Source organism: Ochotona curzoniae, unplaced genomic scaffold, assembly GCF_017591425.1.
Source record: "Ochotona curzoniae isolate NIBS_2020 unplaced genomic scaffold, NIBS_Ocur_1.0 contig_520, whole genome shotgun sequence".
Classification (NCBI taxonomy): Eukaryota; Metazoa; Chordata; class Mammalia; order Lagomorpha; family Ochotonidae; genus Ochotona; species Ochotona curzoniae.
Genome location: NW_024466457.1, coordinates 1,943,787 through 1,962,609, shown reverse-complemented (window position 1 = coordinate 1,962,609; position 18,823 = coordinate 1,943,787). Strand labels below are relative to the sequence as shown.

The 18,823-nt window shown below is 48.0% G+C and overlaps 2 protein-coding genes across 2 annotated transcripts in view; one reads left to right on the top strand and one right to left on the bottom strand.

The window, feature by feature from the left end:
- NMT1 (N-myristoyltransferase 1) overlaps positions 1-7,111 on the bottom strand; it is a 30,996-nt gene extending 23,885 nt beyond the window's left edge. Inside the window, exon 1 of the mRNA XM_040989310.1 lies at positions 6,946-7,111. Coding sequence (XP_040845244.1) covers positions 6,946-7,076 — 131 coding nt within the window. The 5' untranslated portion in view covers positions 7,077-7,111. The remainder of the gene's footprint in view (positions 1-6,945) is intronic.
- Positions 7,112-7,361: 250 nt separating this feature from the next.
- The window catches only part of DCAKD (dephospho-CoA kinase domain containing), a 28,392-nt gene continuing 16,930 nt past the window's right edge, over positions 7,362-18,823 (top strand). Inside the window, exon 1 of the mRNA XM_040989309.1 lies at positions 7,362-7,502. The gene's annotated coding sequence lies outside the window, so the exon portion shown is untranslated. The remainder of the gene's footprint in view (positions 7,503-18,823) is intronic.

The window sequence follows — 18,823 nt, the reverse complement described above, 5'->3', positions numbered from 1 at the left end:
GAGTTAATCCACATACATTGAGGGCTTAACACAATGCCCAAGACAGAACAGTAACAGCAAGAGAGAACAGGGCCTGGCGGTGTGGCCTAGTACTAAAATCCTCGCCTTGAACACACCAGGATCCTATATGGGCGCTGGTTCTAATCCCGGCAGCTCCACTTCCCATCCAGCTCCCTGCTTGTGGCCTGGGAAAGCAGTCAAAGACAGCCCAAAGCCTTGGGACCCTGCACCCACATGGGAGACCTGGAAGAGGCTCCTGGCTCCTGGCTTCGGATCGGCTAAGCACTGGCCGTTGTGGTCACTTGGGGAGTGAATCATCGGACAGAAGATCTTCCTCTCTGTGGATCTGACTTTGCAATAAAAATAACTAAATCTAAAAGAAAATAGCCATTTTAAAAATTTGATGCATGTTTTAGAGAGCAAGAGCTCCCAACTGTTGTTTCACTCCCCAAATGCCCACGAAGGCCAGGTCTGAGCCACGCTGAGGCCAGGATGAGGGAGCTTAGCCCAGGTCTGAGCCACGCTGAGGCCAGGATGAGGGAGCTTAGCCCAGGTCTGAGCCACGCTGAGGCCAGGATGAGGGAGCTTAGCCCAGGTCTGAGCCACGCTGAGGCCAGGATGAGGGAGCTTAGCCCAGGTCTGCCCCGACGCGTAGCAGAGATCCAAGTGTCTGAGCCCCTCACTGTTGCCTCCTGTGGTACACAGCAGCAATAAGCTGAATGGGGAGTACGGCTAGGACTCTATGGCAGACACTCTGATGGTAGAGATGGGCCTCTCAGCGTTCTAATTGCTGTACACAATATTCCCCCAGATGAAAACCAGTGAACATCTACCAACGATTCTTCTGCACCTTCTCAGTCAGCAGCACCAGGAAAGTGTTTGTTTTGAAAGAGTGACCTTGTTGAAGAATTTTAGGGTTTTTGTTTTGGTGCTTTCAATTGAGAGTATCATATTGTGTGCCTTCAAGGCAACAATCACAGACAGGGGCTGCTGGAGACACCCACATCCCGCATGGGACTGCTTGGGATCAAGCCCCATGCCTTTCTTGCTAATGGTCGAGGTCTTGACCCCCTGCCACTGACGTTGGCGCTGTGGGCTCTTGACTTCAGTGTGGCCCTGACTGGCCAGCTGCGGGCATCTGGGGAGTTAACAGATGAAAGATGTCATTCCACCTCTCAGATAAATAATGACAAGGCCACCTTCCTTGAGGAATCAAAGGGAGGCTTAAAGGATGGAGATTCCAGAGAAAGATCTAGAAGAGTATCCTACATCATTCAAGTCTACGTGCTAGGTCCCTATGGCCATGAACCCACAGGGAAAGGGTTAACTGTGACTTGATGAGGCTGTGCAATGAGGGGGTGAGCACATTAGTGAAAGATGTGAAACATCAGCAAAATGAGTTTGCCCGAGCAGCAATCTCCCTGAAATAGGCTCTCATTCACTCCTCATTTCTTCAGCTTCCAGACTCTTCTCTTTGAAGCAGATCTTGATTAGTTTCTTTTTAATTGCCAGTTAATTAGGAAACAAAATTAGAACACTTATTTGATATCCGTGATGAGGCTTCTCTTTTCAGAATTCTGCTTTGATCTAGTTTTGAAAAATGAAAAGTTCAAGCAGGAGAAATTAAGAAACAGCAAATACAAAGATAACTTCTTTCAAGAGCTCAGTGCAGCCCTAAGCCATCAAACACACATGGCAATAAGCACAGGAGCATTTTTTTTTTCTAGATATATTCATATTTATCAGAAAGGAAGATTTACAGAGAGAAGGACAGAAAGAGCTTCTGTCCACTGGCTTACTCCCCAGATGGCGGCAACGGCTGGAGCTGAGCCAATTTGAAGTCAGGAGCCTGGAGCCTCCTCCAGGTCTCCCATGCAGGGGCAGGGTCTCAAGGCCTTAGGCCATCCTTCACTGCTTTCCCAGGCCACAAGCAGGGAGCTGGAAGGGAAGTGGAGCAGTCAGGACACAAACTGATGCCCATACAGGATGCTGGTGTTTGCACGTGAAGGATTAATCAGTTGAACCATCATGCTAACCTCTATACGTAAGTTATTACATTCAAAAACTGTTTATACTTATTTTACAATGGACGAAACATACTAACTAGAAATACCAAGAACCAAACTTCAGGATAGGTGTTTGGTTGGCACATACAAAAGCAGCTAAGCCACTGGTACAGAGGCTCCAGCTCCACTGCCGACTGGGCTCCTGATTCCAGCTTCCTACTAAGCGATCCAGGGAAATAGCAGGTGATGGCCCACTGCCTGAGTCTCTACTCCCACAGCTGAGCTCAGCCAAGGTCTGGATGGAGTTCTTGGCTCCGACTTGAGCCTGCTCTAGCGCCAGCTGTGGCAGGCATTTGAGGAGTGAAGCAGAAAATGACAAGACTGAGCACATGAGCCATCATCCACTGCCTCCCAGGATACATTAGCCAGAAGCTGGACCAGAAACAAAGCAGGTGGGACTCAAAAGTCACTCCATTATCAGATACAGACATCCCAGGAACCATGATACCAGCCTCCAGTGTTCCTTTTAACTATTGCCAACATTTTCTGCACATTATAATTCACTGGCACTGAAGGGAGAAACCCCTTTAATTCCTCTATGGGAGCTGGTTCTGTGGTATGGCAAGTTAAGCTGCTGTCTGTGACACCAGCATCCTATATGTGCACAGCTTTAAGTCCCAGCTGTCCACCTTCAATACAGCTCTCTGCTAATGGGCCTAGAATAAGCAGAGGACAGCCCAAGCGCTTGGGTACCTTGTTACCCCTGAGAACTGTGATGAAGCTCTTAGCTCCTGGCTTTACCCTGACGTAGGCCTGGCTTTTGGGGCTATCTGGGAGGGAACCAATGGATGGAAGATCTCTCTCTCTTTCTAAAATACATAAATCTTTATTTAAAAAAAAAAAAGAAGAAGAAGAAAAACCTGACATCTTCTCACTCTTTGACAGGAAATGAAACCCTATTAGCACCGGGTCAGACACATTTGCCAGTCATCCACCCAGCAAAAACTCCTAAATACCCACCAAATGCCAGGCGTCTGGAGCAGGGTCCAGCACTGAGGCAAAGGAGGTTAAACTGCCACCTGGAATGCCAGCATCCCACGTGAGCTCAAATCCCGGTGCTCCACGTCTGACCCAGCTCATCAGGAATGCATCTAGGAAGGCAAAAGATGACCTAAGGACCTGAGCCCTGTCACCCATGTGGGAGACCAGAACGACATTCCACCCAGCCCAGATCCAACCGCTGTGGTATTTAGGAAGTAAGCCAGCAGAAAGTGCTCGCTCACTCTTTCTGCAACTCTCCCTTCAAATGAGTAAACTTTAAGGGGGGAAGGGGGAGAGAAAGTAAGGCAGAAACTGAACACATTACACAAAACTGTCATTATAGACACCATCAAAAGGGCCCGACGCAATGGTTCAACTGGCTAATCCTCCCCCTTCAAGTGCCAGGATCTCGTTCATGGGCACCAAATTACGTCCTGGCTGCTCCATTTCACATCCAGCTCCCTGTTAGTGGCCTGGGAAAGCAGTAGACCTTGGGACCCTGCATCCATATGGGAGATCTGGAAGAAACTCCTGGCTTCAGATCAGCTCAGCTCTAGCCAGTGCAGCCACTTGGGGAGTGAACAGGCGGACGGAAGATTTTTCTCTCTTTCCTTCCCTCTGTATATCTGCCATTCAAATAAAAATAAATAAATCTTTAAAAAAAAAAAAATTGGGCCTGGCACAGTAGCTTAGCAGCTAAAGTCCTCGCCTTCCTTGGGACCCTGCATCTGCATGGGAGCCAGGAAAAAGCTCCTGGCTTTGGATCAGTTGAGCTAGGGCCATTGTGACCACTTGGGGCATGACCCAGTGGACAGAAGTTCTTCCTCTCTCTCTTCCTCTTCACTTCTGACTTTCCAGTAAAATAAATAAATAAATAAATAAAATGGGCTCAGCATGCGAGCCTAGTGGCTAAAGTCCTCGCCTTGCATGTGCCCATATGGGCATCGATTCTAATCCCGGCAGCTCCTCTTTCCATCCAACTCTCTGCTTGTGGCCTGGGAAAGCAGTCAAGGACGGCCCAAAGCCTTGGGAACCTGCACCTGCATGGGAGACCCAGAAGAAGCTCCTGGTTTCAGATTGGCTCAGCTCCAGCCATTGTAGCCACTTGGGGAGTGAATCATTTGACGGAAGATCTTCCTCTCTCTCTTCCTCTCTGTATATCTGACTTTCAAATAAAAATAAAATAAATCTTAAAAAATAATAAATAATTTGAAAAATTAAATTTAAAATTATTATTATTATTTTTAAAGAGAGCAAACTGAGAAAATTAGGGATGATCAGAAGAAAGAACGGACGGGAATCCCAGAGCTGCAGTCCCGGTGTTATCTCATTCAATCTGCATCTAACTTTAGCTTCAGTAACTTTCCCATGGTCCCAGGAGTACTCAGTGTCAGACTTGGACATGAACTGATCGCTAGTCCACGGTTTTCCCAGCACACCATGCTGCCCCAGAAAGCTGATGACCAAGTGTTGGCTCTCCCGCAGATTCTAAGCATTCACTCTGTCTTCCAGACTAGATCTTCTGTGTTTCACCTGCCAGCCCAACCTCATTCTAACAGATGTCTAGATTAGGGATGCTAATAAATTTGATTTGTTCACCGAAGCCATAACGAGCATAAGGAAAAAACACATTCAAAGTTGGTCACATTATCACTCTGTTGTACTGCAAATAAAATACAAAGCTATCTGTTAAAGTTTATATATATATATATATATATTTTTTTTTTCTTGGAAAGACAGATTTACAGAGAGGAGATACGAAGAGAAAGACCTTCCATCCGCTGCTTCACTCCCCAAGTGGCCACAACAGCCAGAGCTAAGCTGATCCAAAGCCAGGAGCCAGAAGCTTCCTCAGGATTCCCCAAATGGGTGCAGGATCCCAAGGCTTTGGGGCCATCCTGGACTGCTTTCCCAGGTCACGAGCAGGAAGCTGGATTGGTTAGAAGAGCAGCTGGGACACAAACTGGTATCCACACCAGCTCCTGGTGCAGGCAAAGTGAGGATTTCGCCACTGGGTCATTGTCAGGGCTCTGGCAAACAGTTTTATAAACAGATTTATGCAGCTGGCATGATAGCTCAGTTGGCTAATCCTCCTCCTGCAAGTACAGGCATTCCACATGGGCACTGATTCATGTCCTGGCTGCTGCAATTCCCAACTACCTGCTTATGACTTGAGAGAGCAGCAGAGGATGGTCCAATGCTTTGGGACCCTGCACCTGTGTGGAAAACCTGGAAGAAGCTTCTGGCTCCTGGCTTCAGATTAGCTCAACTGCTTCACTTCTGAGCGACCTCCCTGCTAATGCACCTGGGAAAGCTGTGGAAAATGGTTCAAGTGCCTGGGCTCCTGAACTCACAGGGGAGATTTAGATGAAGCACCTGGCTCCTGGCTTCAACCTGGCCCTTCACCACAGCCATTTGGGCTGTGAACCTTCCCTCTCTCTGCTTTTCAAGTAAATAATAAATAACTAAAACAAAACTACATAAAGACCAAACCAAAAGCCACACTTTCACTTCTGAAATGACTTTCACATTCGACAACTGGAATCAGTGAATCTAATCTCTATTGAGAAGGGCTGCCCTTTCCCTCCCCTGAGTTCCTCTTTCCTGTTTCTCAGCATTTCCATACTTAGTAATATCAAACTTCAAAACAGGTTTTTTTTTTTTATTACATGAGAACCTGCTGTGAGTCACAGCAACAGAACAGAGTCTTATTTAAAAAAAAAAATTTGGACAGTTTTTCTCTACACTTTTCTAAATATTTTAAATGCTTATAGAGAGTATAAGAGCTGATATTTTAAGCCTAATTCACCACAAGAGAATTATAAAGAATTTAAGCATTCCTTTACTCTACCAACACTACAAAGTAGCAAAATAAACAAGGTAAAAATGTTACTCAAAGGCCTCAAACTTGTCTTTGCCTTCACTACCAACAACAAAAATGACGAGTTGGCTGAAAAAAAAAACCAGAGTCGCCAAGAATTACACATCCAGCACAGTCCCTAGAGATTTTTCATTTAGAAAGCAGACAGGAAGCGAGTCATTGAGCACCAGCCCTGGGAAGAAAAGTGAGTGATACATTGTGGCTTTTACAAGAACAACCGATTTCACAAAAGAAACTCCAAGCTTGAAACACCTGTTTTCTTTCTTCTCCAAAGTAACAAATATGCTGGATACAAAGTTAGAAGACCCTGAAGCACAGATCTCAAATAAGACTCAAGAAGCAACATCGCTACATTTCTGAAAGCTGGGAGCCTTGCACAAGATTAACACAGCAAAGATGCTGAAGACCTAATTATAAATTGCTCAGAAAAACATGGATTGCTTGTAGCAACGTATATCGTATAAATCAAAACGTGATCATACATAGTTAATTGCACAGGGTTTATAAGGCGAGTTTATCTTTTGGGATTCTCTGGCAGTGATATTTTACAACATAATTATATATAAAGTCTGCAGAGCCTGATGTATTTCCTCATTGGAAGTGTACGGCGGCGAAACGTTTTATTATTCATTTATTGCCAGTCACGTTGTTCACACACCTCTGCAAAGTAACGTTCCCTTTGTAACTGCGGTTACTAGACTGCCCCACGCCGTGCCGGGGGACACCGGCGTCCAAAACAGTCTTCCCCCCGGACGAGTTTCAAACACCAGGATGGAGCATCACACACAACTTTTACATAATAATAAAAGTACTGAATGTCTTCAGCCCCTGAAAGACTGAGTACCCCCTCATAGTAAAAGACAAGGACAGGAGCCAATCGCCAGGCAGGATCCTAAGGTCTTAGCCAATAAGGACATGGGGGTGGGGTTAAGACTAAGCTCCCGGTGACTTCCCCGCACCCCGGAGACTTAGGTTGTGGGAAACTGGGAGGGAATTGGACTCCAAGAATATCGTTACCCCCGGTTGTAGCTGTTTTCCTCTTCGTTCTCGCAGTCGCTGCAATGATCATGGCCGTTCCCATTCCCTTCCATCATCTGCGGCAGTGAAGGTGCCGGCAGCTTCACTGCTGTCTCACTCTCGTCCGCCATCTTGAGTTGCGAGAGCCGGGCTCCGCGCCCCGCTACATGGGGGGTTCCTATTGGATGAAGGACACAAGCACCGTCTTCTGGGTCTCGTAGTTTTTGCAGGGGAGGGACCGCCACTTGGGAGCGGCTCTTAACCAGGAAGTCAGAACAGCTGGACTACAATGCCCAGAAATCATGAGGGCAGGCTGTGGGAGGTGGGAACAGAAATACCCGGAAGACTGCGGGAGGAGAACGGCCGCAAGGTTGGTCGGGCAGAAGTTGACCGTTCCGGTGGTCACGCCGCATGCTGGGAGTTGTAGTTTGAGGATGAATGGGGTTGCGGGCGTGGAGGTTTCAAAATCCAAAGTTTGCCTTCAACCTGCCCTTGTTAGCGCCGGAACCGCGGGCGAGCGGTTATTGGTTTCCGTTAAGGACCTTTGTCATTCCCGGGTAAGTGATAGAGCTTGAGGCCGGAGGGTATGACTGGCGGGGACCCCGGACGCCCAGGCTTTTTGGAAGGGGCTTTCTTGTTAAAAGCCGCGGTTGGCTCCCAGCCACCTTTCTCAGCCAGGAGCGTGGGCAGCCTCCGGCCGAGGGCATTTCAAAGGCTCCTGACAGGCGGCGGATTACGATGTGCGGTGCACTGACCCGGAGTCCGAAGGCCTGGTCGATAGGCAGGCAGGGCTCGCCGGCCCCGGGCCTGCAGGTATCCGGTTCCAAGCTCTCCCGCTCACTTTGCTCCACTCAAGTACCCCGCATAAGGCCTTTCATGGGCACTGAAGTGCCAGGCTCTGCGGGAAGACGTATTGCACTTTATCTCCTGTAATCCGCTCAGCTAGCCTTGCCTGGGATGTGGGAGCCCTTTGACCCTCCTGCACTCGCGGAACACCTGCGACTCGCAGGGACTGGAAAATGGCAGGCACCTAGCTAGTGAGCAGCCGAAGCAATCTTTGTGTCCCAGTGTCTGAAATCCAGGCTCCTCGAATCCTACACCGTCACTGAAGTCCCATCGTGTCACGTTGGGCAACCCCACCCAGAAACCCATCCTGTGTTAAACTGGACTGCATTGCCCCAGGCCGTTAGTGTCATTCCTATGATGATGAATCATCTCCCCTGAGCACCGAGAGAGGGCCCAGAACGATGGGGTCCTCTTGCTAGAGTTCCTTCATGGGTGGAGGACAGCGGGTAGTGCCAGAAGGGTTGATGCTCACCAGTAGAGAGCTTCTGTGGCCAGACAGGTCACTGAAGGAAGAAGGGCCAAGCTAGGGGAGGAACGACTTCCATCTGACTCAGGGAAAGAAAACACAAAACGTGGAGCTAAACATAGGCTTTTCCATCAGTGACAGGGACAGCGAATGCGACCCAAAGCCACAGATGGTCCCCCAAGACTTATATTTGTCTTTGGAAGGCGGTCTGAGAAGCCCACTGGGCTGAGAGCCATCAGCCACGCTGGGGCTGCATAGAGCCCAGGCTGATGCACCACAACGCCTTCCATGCAGCTGCAGGGTCAGGGAAAGAGAGGGTAATAATAACCCCACAGGCGGAATGTGGATTTAACAGTGCCAAGTGGTTCCCCTACTTTAGTTCTTACAGCGCTCTGGGGTGGTTAGGGAAGGGAGCTCAAACAAAGTTGCAGAAGTACGACTTCCAGCTGACACCAGTGGCAGGACTTGGGCCAGCACTCATGTCTCATGATGCCCAGACCTGGGGCAGCTTTGCAGGAATTGAGTGAACAGTGATCAAGCGTAAGCAAGGAAGAGGATTCCAGGGGATGAAGGGGCTGCTTTATGTGGATTCTGCCCTTCGGTAGTTCGAAACTTAAGCAAGAAACCCCTCGCCTGTATTTTGTTTGTAAATGTTTATTTTTGAGGATGGTTCAAAGGCTAAATCCTCACCTTGCAAATGCCTAGATCTTATATGGGTTCCGGTTGGTGTCCAGGGTGCTCCACTTCCCATCCAGCTCCCTGCTTGTGGCCTGGGAAAGCAGGACAGCCCAAAGCCTTGGGACCCTGTACCTGTGTGGGAGACCTGGAGGAAGCTTCTAGCTCCTGGCTTTGGATCAACTCGGCTCTAGCCATTGTGGCCATTTGAGAAATGAACCAACAGTTGGAAGACTTTTGTTCTCTGTATCTGCTTCTCTCTGTAGATCTGATTTTCCAATAAAAATAAATAAATCTTCAAACAAAAATTTAAAAGCAGAGACTTTCTCTTTAAAATCTATTTTTATTTGCTTGAAAGACATAATTATATATACAGAGAGGAGAGAGATATCTCCCATCTGTTGGTTCACTCCACAAATGTGTGCAGCATCCAGGATGAGGCCAAACTGAAGCTGGCTCTTTTCCATGGGTGGCAGAGAAGTGCTTGACCATTCTCTGCTGCTCCTGGGGTGTACTAGCAGGGAGCTGGATGTGGGATGCGGATGTCCCAGGCTGTGGCTTCACCTGTACCGCACCACGATGCAATACAGCTGCCCAACATTGTAGCACAAATGGAGAGGTTTTGCCTAGTGGAAGACCTTTCTGGAAGGTAAGCAAGTACTGTGGCTGTTGTGACCAAGGTCAGAATGTTGAAGACACATCGGGTGCTTGGTCCCTGTGACACTGGAGACCTGGATGCTGCTGCCAACTCCTGGCTTCGGCTTGGCCTGGCACATACTGCCGCCAAGTGAGGGGTAAGCCAGTGAGTGAAAAATCTGCCTCTCCCACTGTCTGTAACACTTTCAGAAAAAAAAAAAAGTAACGACAACAGAAAAGTAAACCCGGAGTTCTGGTCAGTGTCAGAAGGGACCTCAGAAACTCCTATTCCCTTTTTGTGCTTCACAAATACCCACAACAGCCTGGGCTAGGCAGGTAGTCAGGCTTCGAACCAGAATCTCTGATATGGGATGCAGGTGTTCAGGCAGCCGCTTAGCCACCTGCCCCCAAAGGGTATGTTTTTACAGATCTTCGGTACATGTGGTCCCACTTGTTAACTGACCGCCTGCCATTTTGTTGCCTGTGTTTGTTTGGATTCACAATCGCTTTGTTACAGAATGACAGCCCAAAGCAGGACAGTGTCAAGTTTTCAAAAGAGTTGTACATATTCCCCCACCCCTACTCCTGCCTGGAGAGCTTTCCACTTTTAGACCGCTCCAGTTGGTGAAAGTTGGCCAAATTACACCTTTAAGAGTTACCAAAAGATGCATCCCCTGTCCTTTTCATTACATTGTCAACAGTGCGTATCTAAGACTCCTTTTCAGCAGGGGAGCCCTCCCAACTCTCAGAGTTCATTGATATGGGGGGTCAGGACGCTCCCACTTGGCTCAGCTGGTTCTTCCCGTCCGCCCTCCCCAGCAGGGACATGGCAAGAAGAGGGTGGCTGGGGGGCATCCCTGTGAAGCACCACAGATTCTGAAGTTGTCCCCTCCTGTAGCTAAGAGTGTGGGCTCCCGGGGGAAGCTGTGCATGACAACAGTCTACACTTGGGGCTGGAGTTTGTGGCCAGCAGTTCAGAGGCAAGCTGGGCTGTGAGAAAAAGGGTGGTGTCTCTTACTAGTGCAAATTATATTTACTCCAAACTTAACAAATAAGGTGTCACAGCCTTCACCTGCTGATCCTGAAAAACAGGGTGAGGATCCATAGCACCCTCAAACCACACATTGTTCCCAGAAAAAAAGGGACCAAAAGATGATTAAAGTAATGGAGTCCCTGCTCCTGACCCTGACCTGACCTACTCCTGGCTATTGTGGGCATTTGGGGGAGTCACCCATCAGATTCATAGGGAGGGCCTTTGTTTTCTCTGTCTCTCTCCTTTTCCTATAAATCAGATCATTTCAAAAACGAGTGTGCATGGTCCCGGCATGGCAGCCTAGAGGCTAAAGTCCTCACCTTGCAAGTACCGGGATCCCATATGGGCAACAGTTCATATCCCGGCTGCTCTACTTCCCTTCCAGCTCTCTGCTTGTGGCCAGGGAAAACAGTCAAGGATGGCCCAAAGCCTTGGGACCATGCATCCACGTGAGAGACTTAGACAAAGCTCCTGGCTCTTGGCTTCAGATCAGCTCAGTAACAGCTGTTGCAGCTACTTGGGGAGTGAACCAGCAGATGAAATACCTTTCTGTCTCTCCATCACTCTGTAAATTTGGATTTCCAATAAAAATAAGTAAATTTAAAAAATAATAATAAAAGAGTGTGCCGGGCAACTTCTCCCCAAAAGTCACTTAAAGTGAAATTATGTATATATATATGTATATATATAATGTATATATATATATACACATGTATATATATATACACATGTATATATATATATACACATAAAGATGCATTTGAAAATAACAAGGTCTGACCACATGTGGTTAAATGACCAGTGAGCCTGAGCAAGACAGATAAGTGAAGGAGGGGTGGGTGGGGTTGCTGCTTCTGGGCAGCTTCATGAAGGAAGCTGACCTTGAAATGGTCTTGGAGGCTACTCACACCCTGCCTCTGGACCCCCTCCTGAGCTGGAGTCCATCTGCAATTTTATTTTGGTGTGATGGCTTTTGGACATTTTCCCCTCACAAGACCTGTGCTCTAAGAGAGCTGACAACAGGTTGCATTTTTCTTTTTAAGATTTATTTTCATTTGAAATACACATTTACAGGGAGAAGGACTTCCATCCACTGTTTCTCTCCCCAAATGACCGCAACAGCTGGAACGGAGCTGATCAGGAGCCAGGAGCTTCTTCCAGGTTTCCCACACAGATGCAGGCGCCCAAGAAGTGAAGCCATCCTCCACTGCTTTCCCAGACCATAAGCAGGGAGCTGGATGGGAAGTGGAGCAGCTGGGATCAGAACCAGCGCCCATGTGAGATCCCAGTGCTTGCAAATGGAGAAGTAGCCTGTTGAGCCACCATGCCAGCCCCAAGAGGTTGTATTTTCCTTAGCTCTGCGTCCCTTGGGCTAGTACACCGTAAGCCATCAGTTAACAACTTCTGGAGTCTCATATCTAAGAGTGAGTGAACAATGAGAAAGAACAGTTATGACTTTCAGCCTGGAGAATCGTAGCAAGCAAAGAACAGAACCAGGAAGGCTGGGAAACCCAACCCCTCTTGTTTATATGCGGCATTTGCCACTCAGCACACACAGTGCACACCCTTGCTTGGCTTTCAACCATGCACAGTCTTGTCTGTCCCTGTGTGTTGAACAGCACAGGTGTTATTCCCATTGTACAATGAGAAAACAGGAGTTCAGTGCTTTGTCCTGTTTCGCTGCTATTTAGAGTAGTGTTCAGACTTGAACCTGGTTGATGTAACACAAAGCCTGGTGCAATGACTAGATCACACTTCCCCCTCCGCTTCCCCAAGGGAGAGCATATGGTGAGACATATGTCTGGAGTGGTGAGCTGGGCCAGTCATGAAAGACTTTAAGTTGCAGGTGAAAGAGTTTGGACTTTATCTTCTTAGTGGTAGAGCCTGTGGGAGATTTTTGTTTTGTTTTTTTGGAAGCTTTTAAATAAAGGATAAATATTAATGATATTTGTGAAGCATAGTATAAATTTAATTGCATATTAATATTTATTTAAAATAAACATAGGGAAGTTTTTAGAACCAGGAGTCAAAGGAGTCGTTGCTAATGGACCCAGAGGGTTGTTCCTCAAAGACTGGGGGCAGTGCTGTCTTCCCAGCCTTGTACTCAGCACCAAGGACACGAAGGTGACTGAGTTGCAGGTCAGGAGGAAATGAGCTCCTGGCATAAGCAACTAGAGGCAGCTCAAAGCTTATTATTGCTCTCCTGAAATCACAGAGCCGGGGCCTCACTGCAAAGCTGCAGCATCCCAAGTTTGAGTAGGGGAGAGACCTGGGAGGAAGCCTCTTCCCGCAGCCACTATTTCCTATGGCTTTTGGACTGCCCCAGGCAGAGGACAGGTGGTCCATGAAAGTAGAACCGTAGGCAGCAGCCAGCCTTGGGGCTCAGCAGGTTAAACCAGATGCTCTGCTTCTGATCCAGCTCCTGCTAACGCACATGGGAAAGCGGCACAAGAGGGCCAACCACATGAGCCCCTGAACCCACACCGGAGACCTAAATGGAGATCCTGGCTCCTGGCTTCAGCCTGGACCAGCCCCAGCTGTTGCCATTTAGAGTGAAACAGCAAATGGAAAATCTCTTTCTCTCTCTCCTTGAAATAAATGCATCTTTAAAAAAATAAATGATCTTAGTATAATTTTTTTTTAATATTATTTATTTGAAAAGCATATTCACAGAGAAAAAAGAAAGGCAGTGAGAGATCCTCCATTCATACTAGTTCACTTCCCAAATGGCCTCAATGACCAGAGCTAAGGAGATCTGAAGCCAGGAGCTTCCCCCCAGGTCTCCCACATGGGTGCAGGGGCCAAAAGTTTGAGTCATCCTCTTCTGCTTGCTCATGTCATAAGTAGGGAACTGGATGGGAAGTGGAGCATCTGCGACATGAACATGACACCTGTACAGAATGCTGGCATTTGCAAGATGGAAGATTAGCTTGTTGAGCCACCATGTCAGCCTCCAAAATAAGCAATCTTTACATTAAAAGAAGAATCGTAGGGATACCTGCTTAGAAGACAAGGCCACTGCTGTACCCCACAGTGGTATCTGGGAAAAGCAGGATCCTCTGACGGGGTTCTGAGCAATGTGCATCGTGTGCAGATCCTTTGGTGGCAGGGGCACACAGTCCTTTCCCTCTCACGCTCTTGGCCCTCCAAGCTTATTGATGGGAATATGCATATACCTGAAGTTTCAGGAGTCAGAGAAAGTGGGCTACTCCAACACTAAGTAATCTCAAGTTCTTTAGCCAGGGAAGGAGATGAAGCCATAATATCTGCCTTTTTAAAAAAAAGATTTATTTTATGGGGTCTCAGTGCAATGTCTCAGTCCTAAATCCTTGCTTGCAAGCACCAGGATCCCATGTGGGTGCATTTGTGTACTGGCTGCTTTGCTTCCCTTCCAGCTCACTGCTTGTGGCCTAAGAAAGCAAAGGAAGATGACCCAAAACCTTGGGACCCTGCACTCACATGGGAGATGCAGAAGAAGCTCCTGGCTCCTGGCTTTGGATCAGCTCAGCTCTAGCCATTGCAGCCACTAGGGGAGTGAATCAGTGAATGGAAGATCTTTCTCTGTGTCTCCTTTTCTCTGTAAATCTGATCTGCCTTTCTAATAAAAATAAATTAAAAACTAAAAAGACTTGTTTTCCTTATTTGAAAGATAGAATTACAGTGAGAGAGGCCTCCCATCTGCTGAGTCACTCTGTAAACAGTCACAACAGCCAGCATTGGCCAGGCTACAGCAAGGAGCCAGGAGCTTCTTTGGGTTCCCGCATGTAGGTTCAGGGGCCAAAGCACCCAGGTCAGCCTCTGCTGCTTTCCCAGACACATTCTCAGAGAGCTGGATCAGAAATGGAACAGCTGGGACTTGAACTGGAAACTAAATGGAATGCTGGCACCGCCACGAGATCTGATAAATTAAACAGGAATTTAATTATTCTACATGATCACATGACTTAGAACCAGGAGAGGTGTTTTCCAAGGAAGAACATCCTTTAATTTTAAAATATTAATTAAAAAAATTAATTAAAAATATTAATTTATTTGAAAGGCAAGTTACAAAGGAAGAGAAAGGTCTTCCATTTGTTGGTTCATTCTCCTGACGTCCACATCAGCCAGCAGTGAGTCAAGCCAAAACTCAAAACCAGGAGCTTCATTTGGGTCTTCCCTGAGAGTGGCAGGGACCCACGCACTTGCTGCTTTTTCCATACCAATAGCAGGGAGCTGGATCAGAATTGGAGTGGCTAAGATTTGAACCAATGGCCATTTATGATGCCTGCGTCACAGGTGGTAGCTTTACCAGCTATGCCACAACACGAGCCCCAGGAAGAACATTATAACTGCCAGGACTGGATTTCATGCAGGGCAGGCCCTGGTGCAGTGTGTTAAGCTGCTGCTTGAGATTCCGACATCCCATATTGAAGTACCAGTTTGATCCCTGGTTACTCAGCATCAGATCCAGCTCCCTGCTAATGCAACCTGGTAGGCAGCAGATGGCTCAAGTGCTTTGAGACTGGGATGGAGTTCCTGACTCCTGGCTTCCTCCTGACTGTGGTGGCATTTGGAGAGTGAGCCAGAAGGTGAAAGAGTGTTCTCTCTCTCTCCACTATCTCTTTTGCTTTGCAAATAAATGAAAATAAAGAATTAAAAAAAAAAAGAACTTGATAACACGAGTGTGTCTTGGAGAGGAGAGCAGGTCTCTGACACTGTTCACATCTAAGTATAGTTGACAGACATGATGTGGAAGAGATGCCAACACTGGCTAGGGCTTTGCCTACATCCCCTGCTAGAGACCCCGGGCCATCTTCTGCACTCTGACCTCCCTGTGACCTGGCCACCAGCAGGTTTTCCCTAGCAGGCTTGAGCCCATGCCAGAACCTTGAAATTCTCAACATCAATAAAAATGCTTATATTGGGGGCCCAGTGCAGTAGCCTAGTGGCTAAAGTTCTAGCCTTGAACGTGCTGGGATCCCGTATGGGCACCGGTTCTAATCTGGGCAGCTCCCCTTCCCATCCAGCTCCCTTGGCTTAGCATTGTGAAAGTACTGATTCCCATGGCCAAGGCTGTGCTAGGAGCCACCTGCCAACCGTGCAGCCACGCCCACCCGCCCCTCCCGCTGACCCAGTGTCGGGTCAGCTCGGGAGACCCCACCTGACTGGTGGAGAATGGGCGAGCTAGACCATGTTCTAGGCCGTGTCAGAGGCCCTGGGGTACAGAGTAAGCCGCGCGGGCCAGTGGGGGTGAGCAGGACTACCACTCTGCAAAGACATGCTGACCCCTGGGGATGGAGGGACACCCAGGCCCCAGCCAGCGCCACTGCGCTTAGGCATCGGGCGGTCAGCCTGGGGCTTGATTGATTTTGTTGTAAGGATTTCATGAATACATCGAGTATCAGGGACACGGCAGATGCGTGGCAGTTACTACCACACAGCCCTCCTCCATTAGCATATTCATGTGGTAGGAATACAAAGAAAACAGACTCCGTGTAGTTCCTAAATGCAAGCCCAGAAATATTTCCTCCTTCCCTGTCTTTTTAATGTTTGAGAAAATAATTTTTTTGAACATTTGATTATTTCTATTGGAGAGGCAGATTTATAGAGAGAAAGAGACAGAAAGACCTATCTGCTGGTTCACTCCTCACATGGCCCCAATGGCTGCAGCTGAGCAGATCTGAAGCCAGGAGCTTCTTCCAGATCTCCCATGTGGATGCAGGGTCCAAAGCTTTGGGCCGTCCCCCTCTGCTTCCCCAGAGCAGAAGCGGGGAGCTGGATGGGAAGTGGAGCAGCCAGGACACCAACCGGTTCCCATATAGGATCATGGCGCTTGAAGGGGAGGATTAGCTAATGAGTCACTGCACTGAGCCTGAGAAAATAAATTTTTAATTTACAATATAGACAAAGGCTCAACGCACTGTCAAATTGAGAGCAAAGAAAGTATTAAAAAACAGTAGTTAAGCAGGAATATAGGCAAGGGCTATACATTTTATGTATTTGAAAATTACGGAAGTAGAACTCTTGTATCTGCTGTCTCACTCTCCCAGGTGAGTGCAAACAGCTAGGGCTGGGTCAGGCAGAAGCCAGGAGCTTCTTCCAGGTCTCTCATGCGGACGCAGGGACAAAAACCCCTGGGCCATCTTTGCACTGCTTTCCTCAGGCAAGTTATCAGGAAACTGGATAGAAAGTAGAGCAGCTGGGAGGACAGCTTTTACCTGTTCTGCCACAATGCTGGGCCTCAAATTTTAAAATAATCACAGATCATAAAGCAGTAATACTGTGTGTATACACACACACATATGTATCTATGTATCTATATAGATATAGATATAGATAGATGCTACCAGGAAGAAGAGAAAACTTGGTGCTTTACTTTTTGAGTCTGGCTTGTGCATAGTCTCCAGTTACATCCCTGTTTGTTGCCAGTGTCAGGAATTCATTCCTTTTTTCCATCAGTTGGTGGACGCCTGGGCTGGTTCCCCTTTGGCCGCTGTGAGTGGAGCTGTCATGAACAGACTGTGGGTCACCCCTTTGTATGCCGCTTTCCTTTTCTGTGCTTGTGTTCCCAGGAGTGGACCTCAGCCTCTCTTGCTTCCAGTTTTGTGAACTTGGCTGCCTTTTCTGAGCCTGATTTTCTTTGTCTGGAGAACAGGAATGGCTCTTGTGTGGTGTGGTAGGTGTAGGTGCTGGGCCATTGTTGTTTTGTGGGTGAGTGTCTGGTGTTTGGACCCCACTTCCTGGCTTGCTTCTCCCAGGGAAGCTAGGCTGGCTCTGGAGTTCTGGTTTTGAGGACCAGCTCTGGTACCCCACTCCCTCCCCAGCCTCCCACAGTGGGTGTGACAATTCTGCTGTGGAGGTGGCTTAGGGCATTTTCAAAGATTTTTTGGTTCTCTCTCCATAGGGGGAAGTAGCTCCTGAATGAATCTTCATACTAAGTCCCAATTCTAAAGTGAGCCCATGGAAGCCTTCAGTGTGTTTGATGTTTTAACCAGGCAGTTTTGCTTGTTTGTACATGAGTAAATCCCTTGCCTCGGTGTGAGAGGGTGTGGCCTAAACCTGGGTGATGGGAAGGTGGACCGGCCTGTTGGTGTGGTTTTGTGTTCCCACTGAATTCTGTCTCCAGCAAGATCTGGATCTTTCCTCCTGAAAGAGAGGTTTAAAGGGCCTCTCTTAGTGCCCGTGCCTTCAGGAGGATTGACTGGGCTGATACCGACAGCAGGCAGGTAGACAGCTTAGCTTTGTCTTAGCACATCTGCAAACTGATATCTGAATTCTGGCTTGTTGCTGAGACTGCCATTACCCTCTCATACTTGCTGCCTTCTGCTTGCCAGGCCATTTGGGGCACCTTAGTAATTAGCAGCAGTGCCCAGATTCTGCAAGTGAATCCCTCTAATGTAAGAGCAGGACATGCTGCCGGGTCCGGTCCCATTTTCAATATATGAGAACCTTCACTCCTAACTCCTTGGAGGAACCCAGGGTTAAGCAATAGCTGCCCAGCTCCTTGCTCTGCGCTTTGCAGTAAATGCCCACTGTCTCCCACCAACAACCCCAGTGTCAGTGATTAGTGACTGGCTTTCTGCACATTAGGTCAGCAGACCCAGTTTGGGCCCTACAGAAGTGCCTCCAACCTGTTTGGGGTGTTGTTGGCAGCAGTTCTAGGGAAAAGGGGGGATTATGATAAACACACAGCTGTGTGACCAGTTAGGTCAGTAAAATCTGATGAAAGTGAAACAAGGCCCGGCGGGGTGGCCTAGTGGCTAAAGTCCTCGCCTTGAATGCGCCGGGATCCCATATGGGCGCTGGTTCTAATCCCGGCTGCTCCACTTCCCATCCAGCTTCCTGATTGTGGCCTGGGAAAGCAGTTGAGGACAGCCCAAAGCCTTGGGACCCTGCACCTGCTTGGGAGACCTGGCTCCTGGCTTCGGATTGGCATAGCTCTAGCCGTTGTGGTCACTTGGAGAGTGAATCATCAGATAGAGGATCTTCCTCTTTGTCTCTCCTCCTTTCTGTATATCTGGCTTTGCAATTGAAATAAATAAATCTTTTTTTTTTTAAAAAAAAAGTGAAACAGTAAGAGATTAGAAGGAAGCCAGTGTGCTGCTTTGTTGGGGCCAGTTTCGCTGCTAAGGGCACTTGGGGTGAGAAGGATATGAGGCCTGTAACTTGCAGAGCAGGAGTGTCCTTGCAAAGGACTTGCTTACTGTGTGTCAGGACCAGCTAGGGGCCCGTGTGTGTCTCAG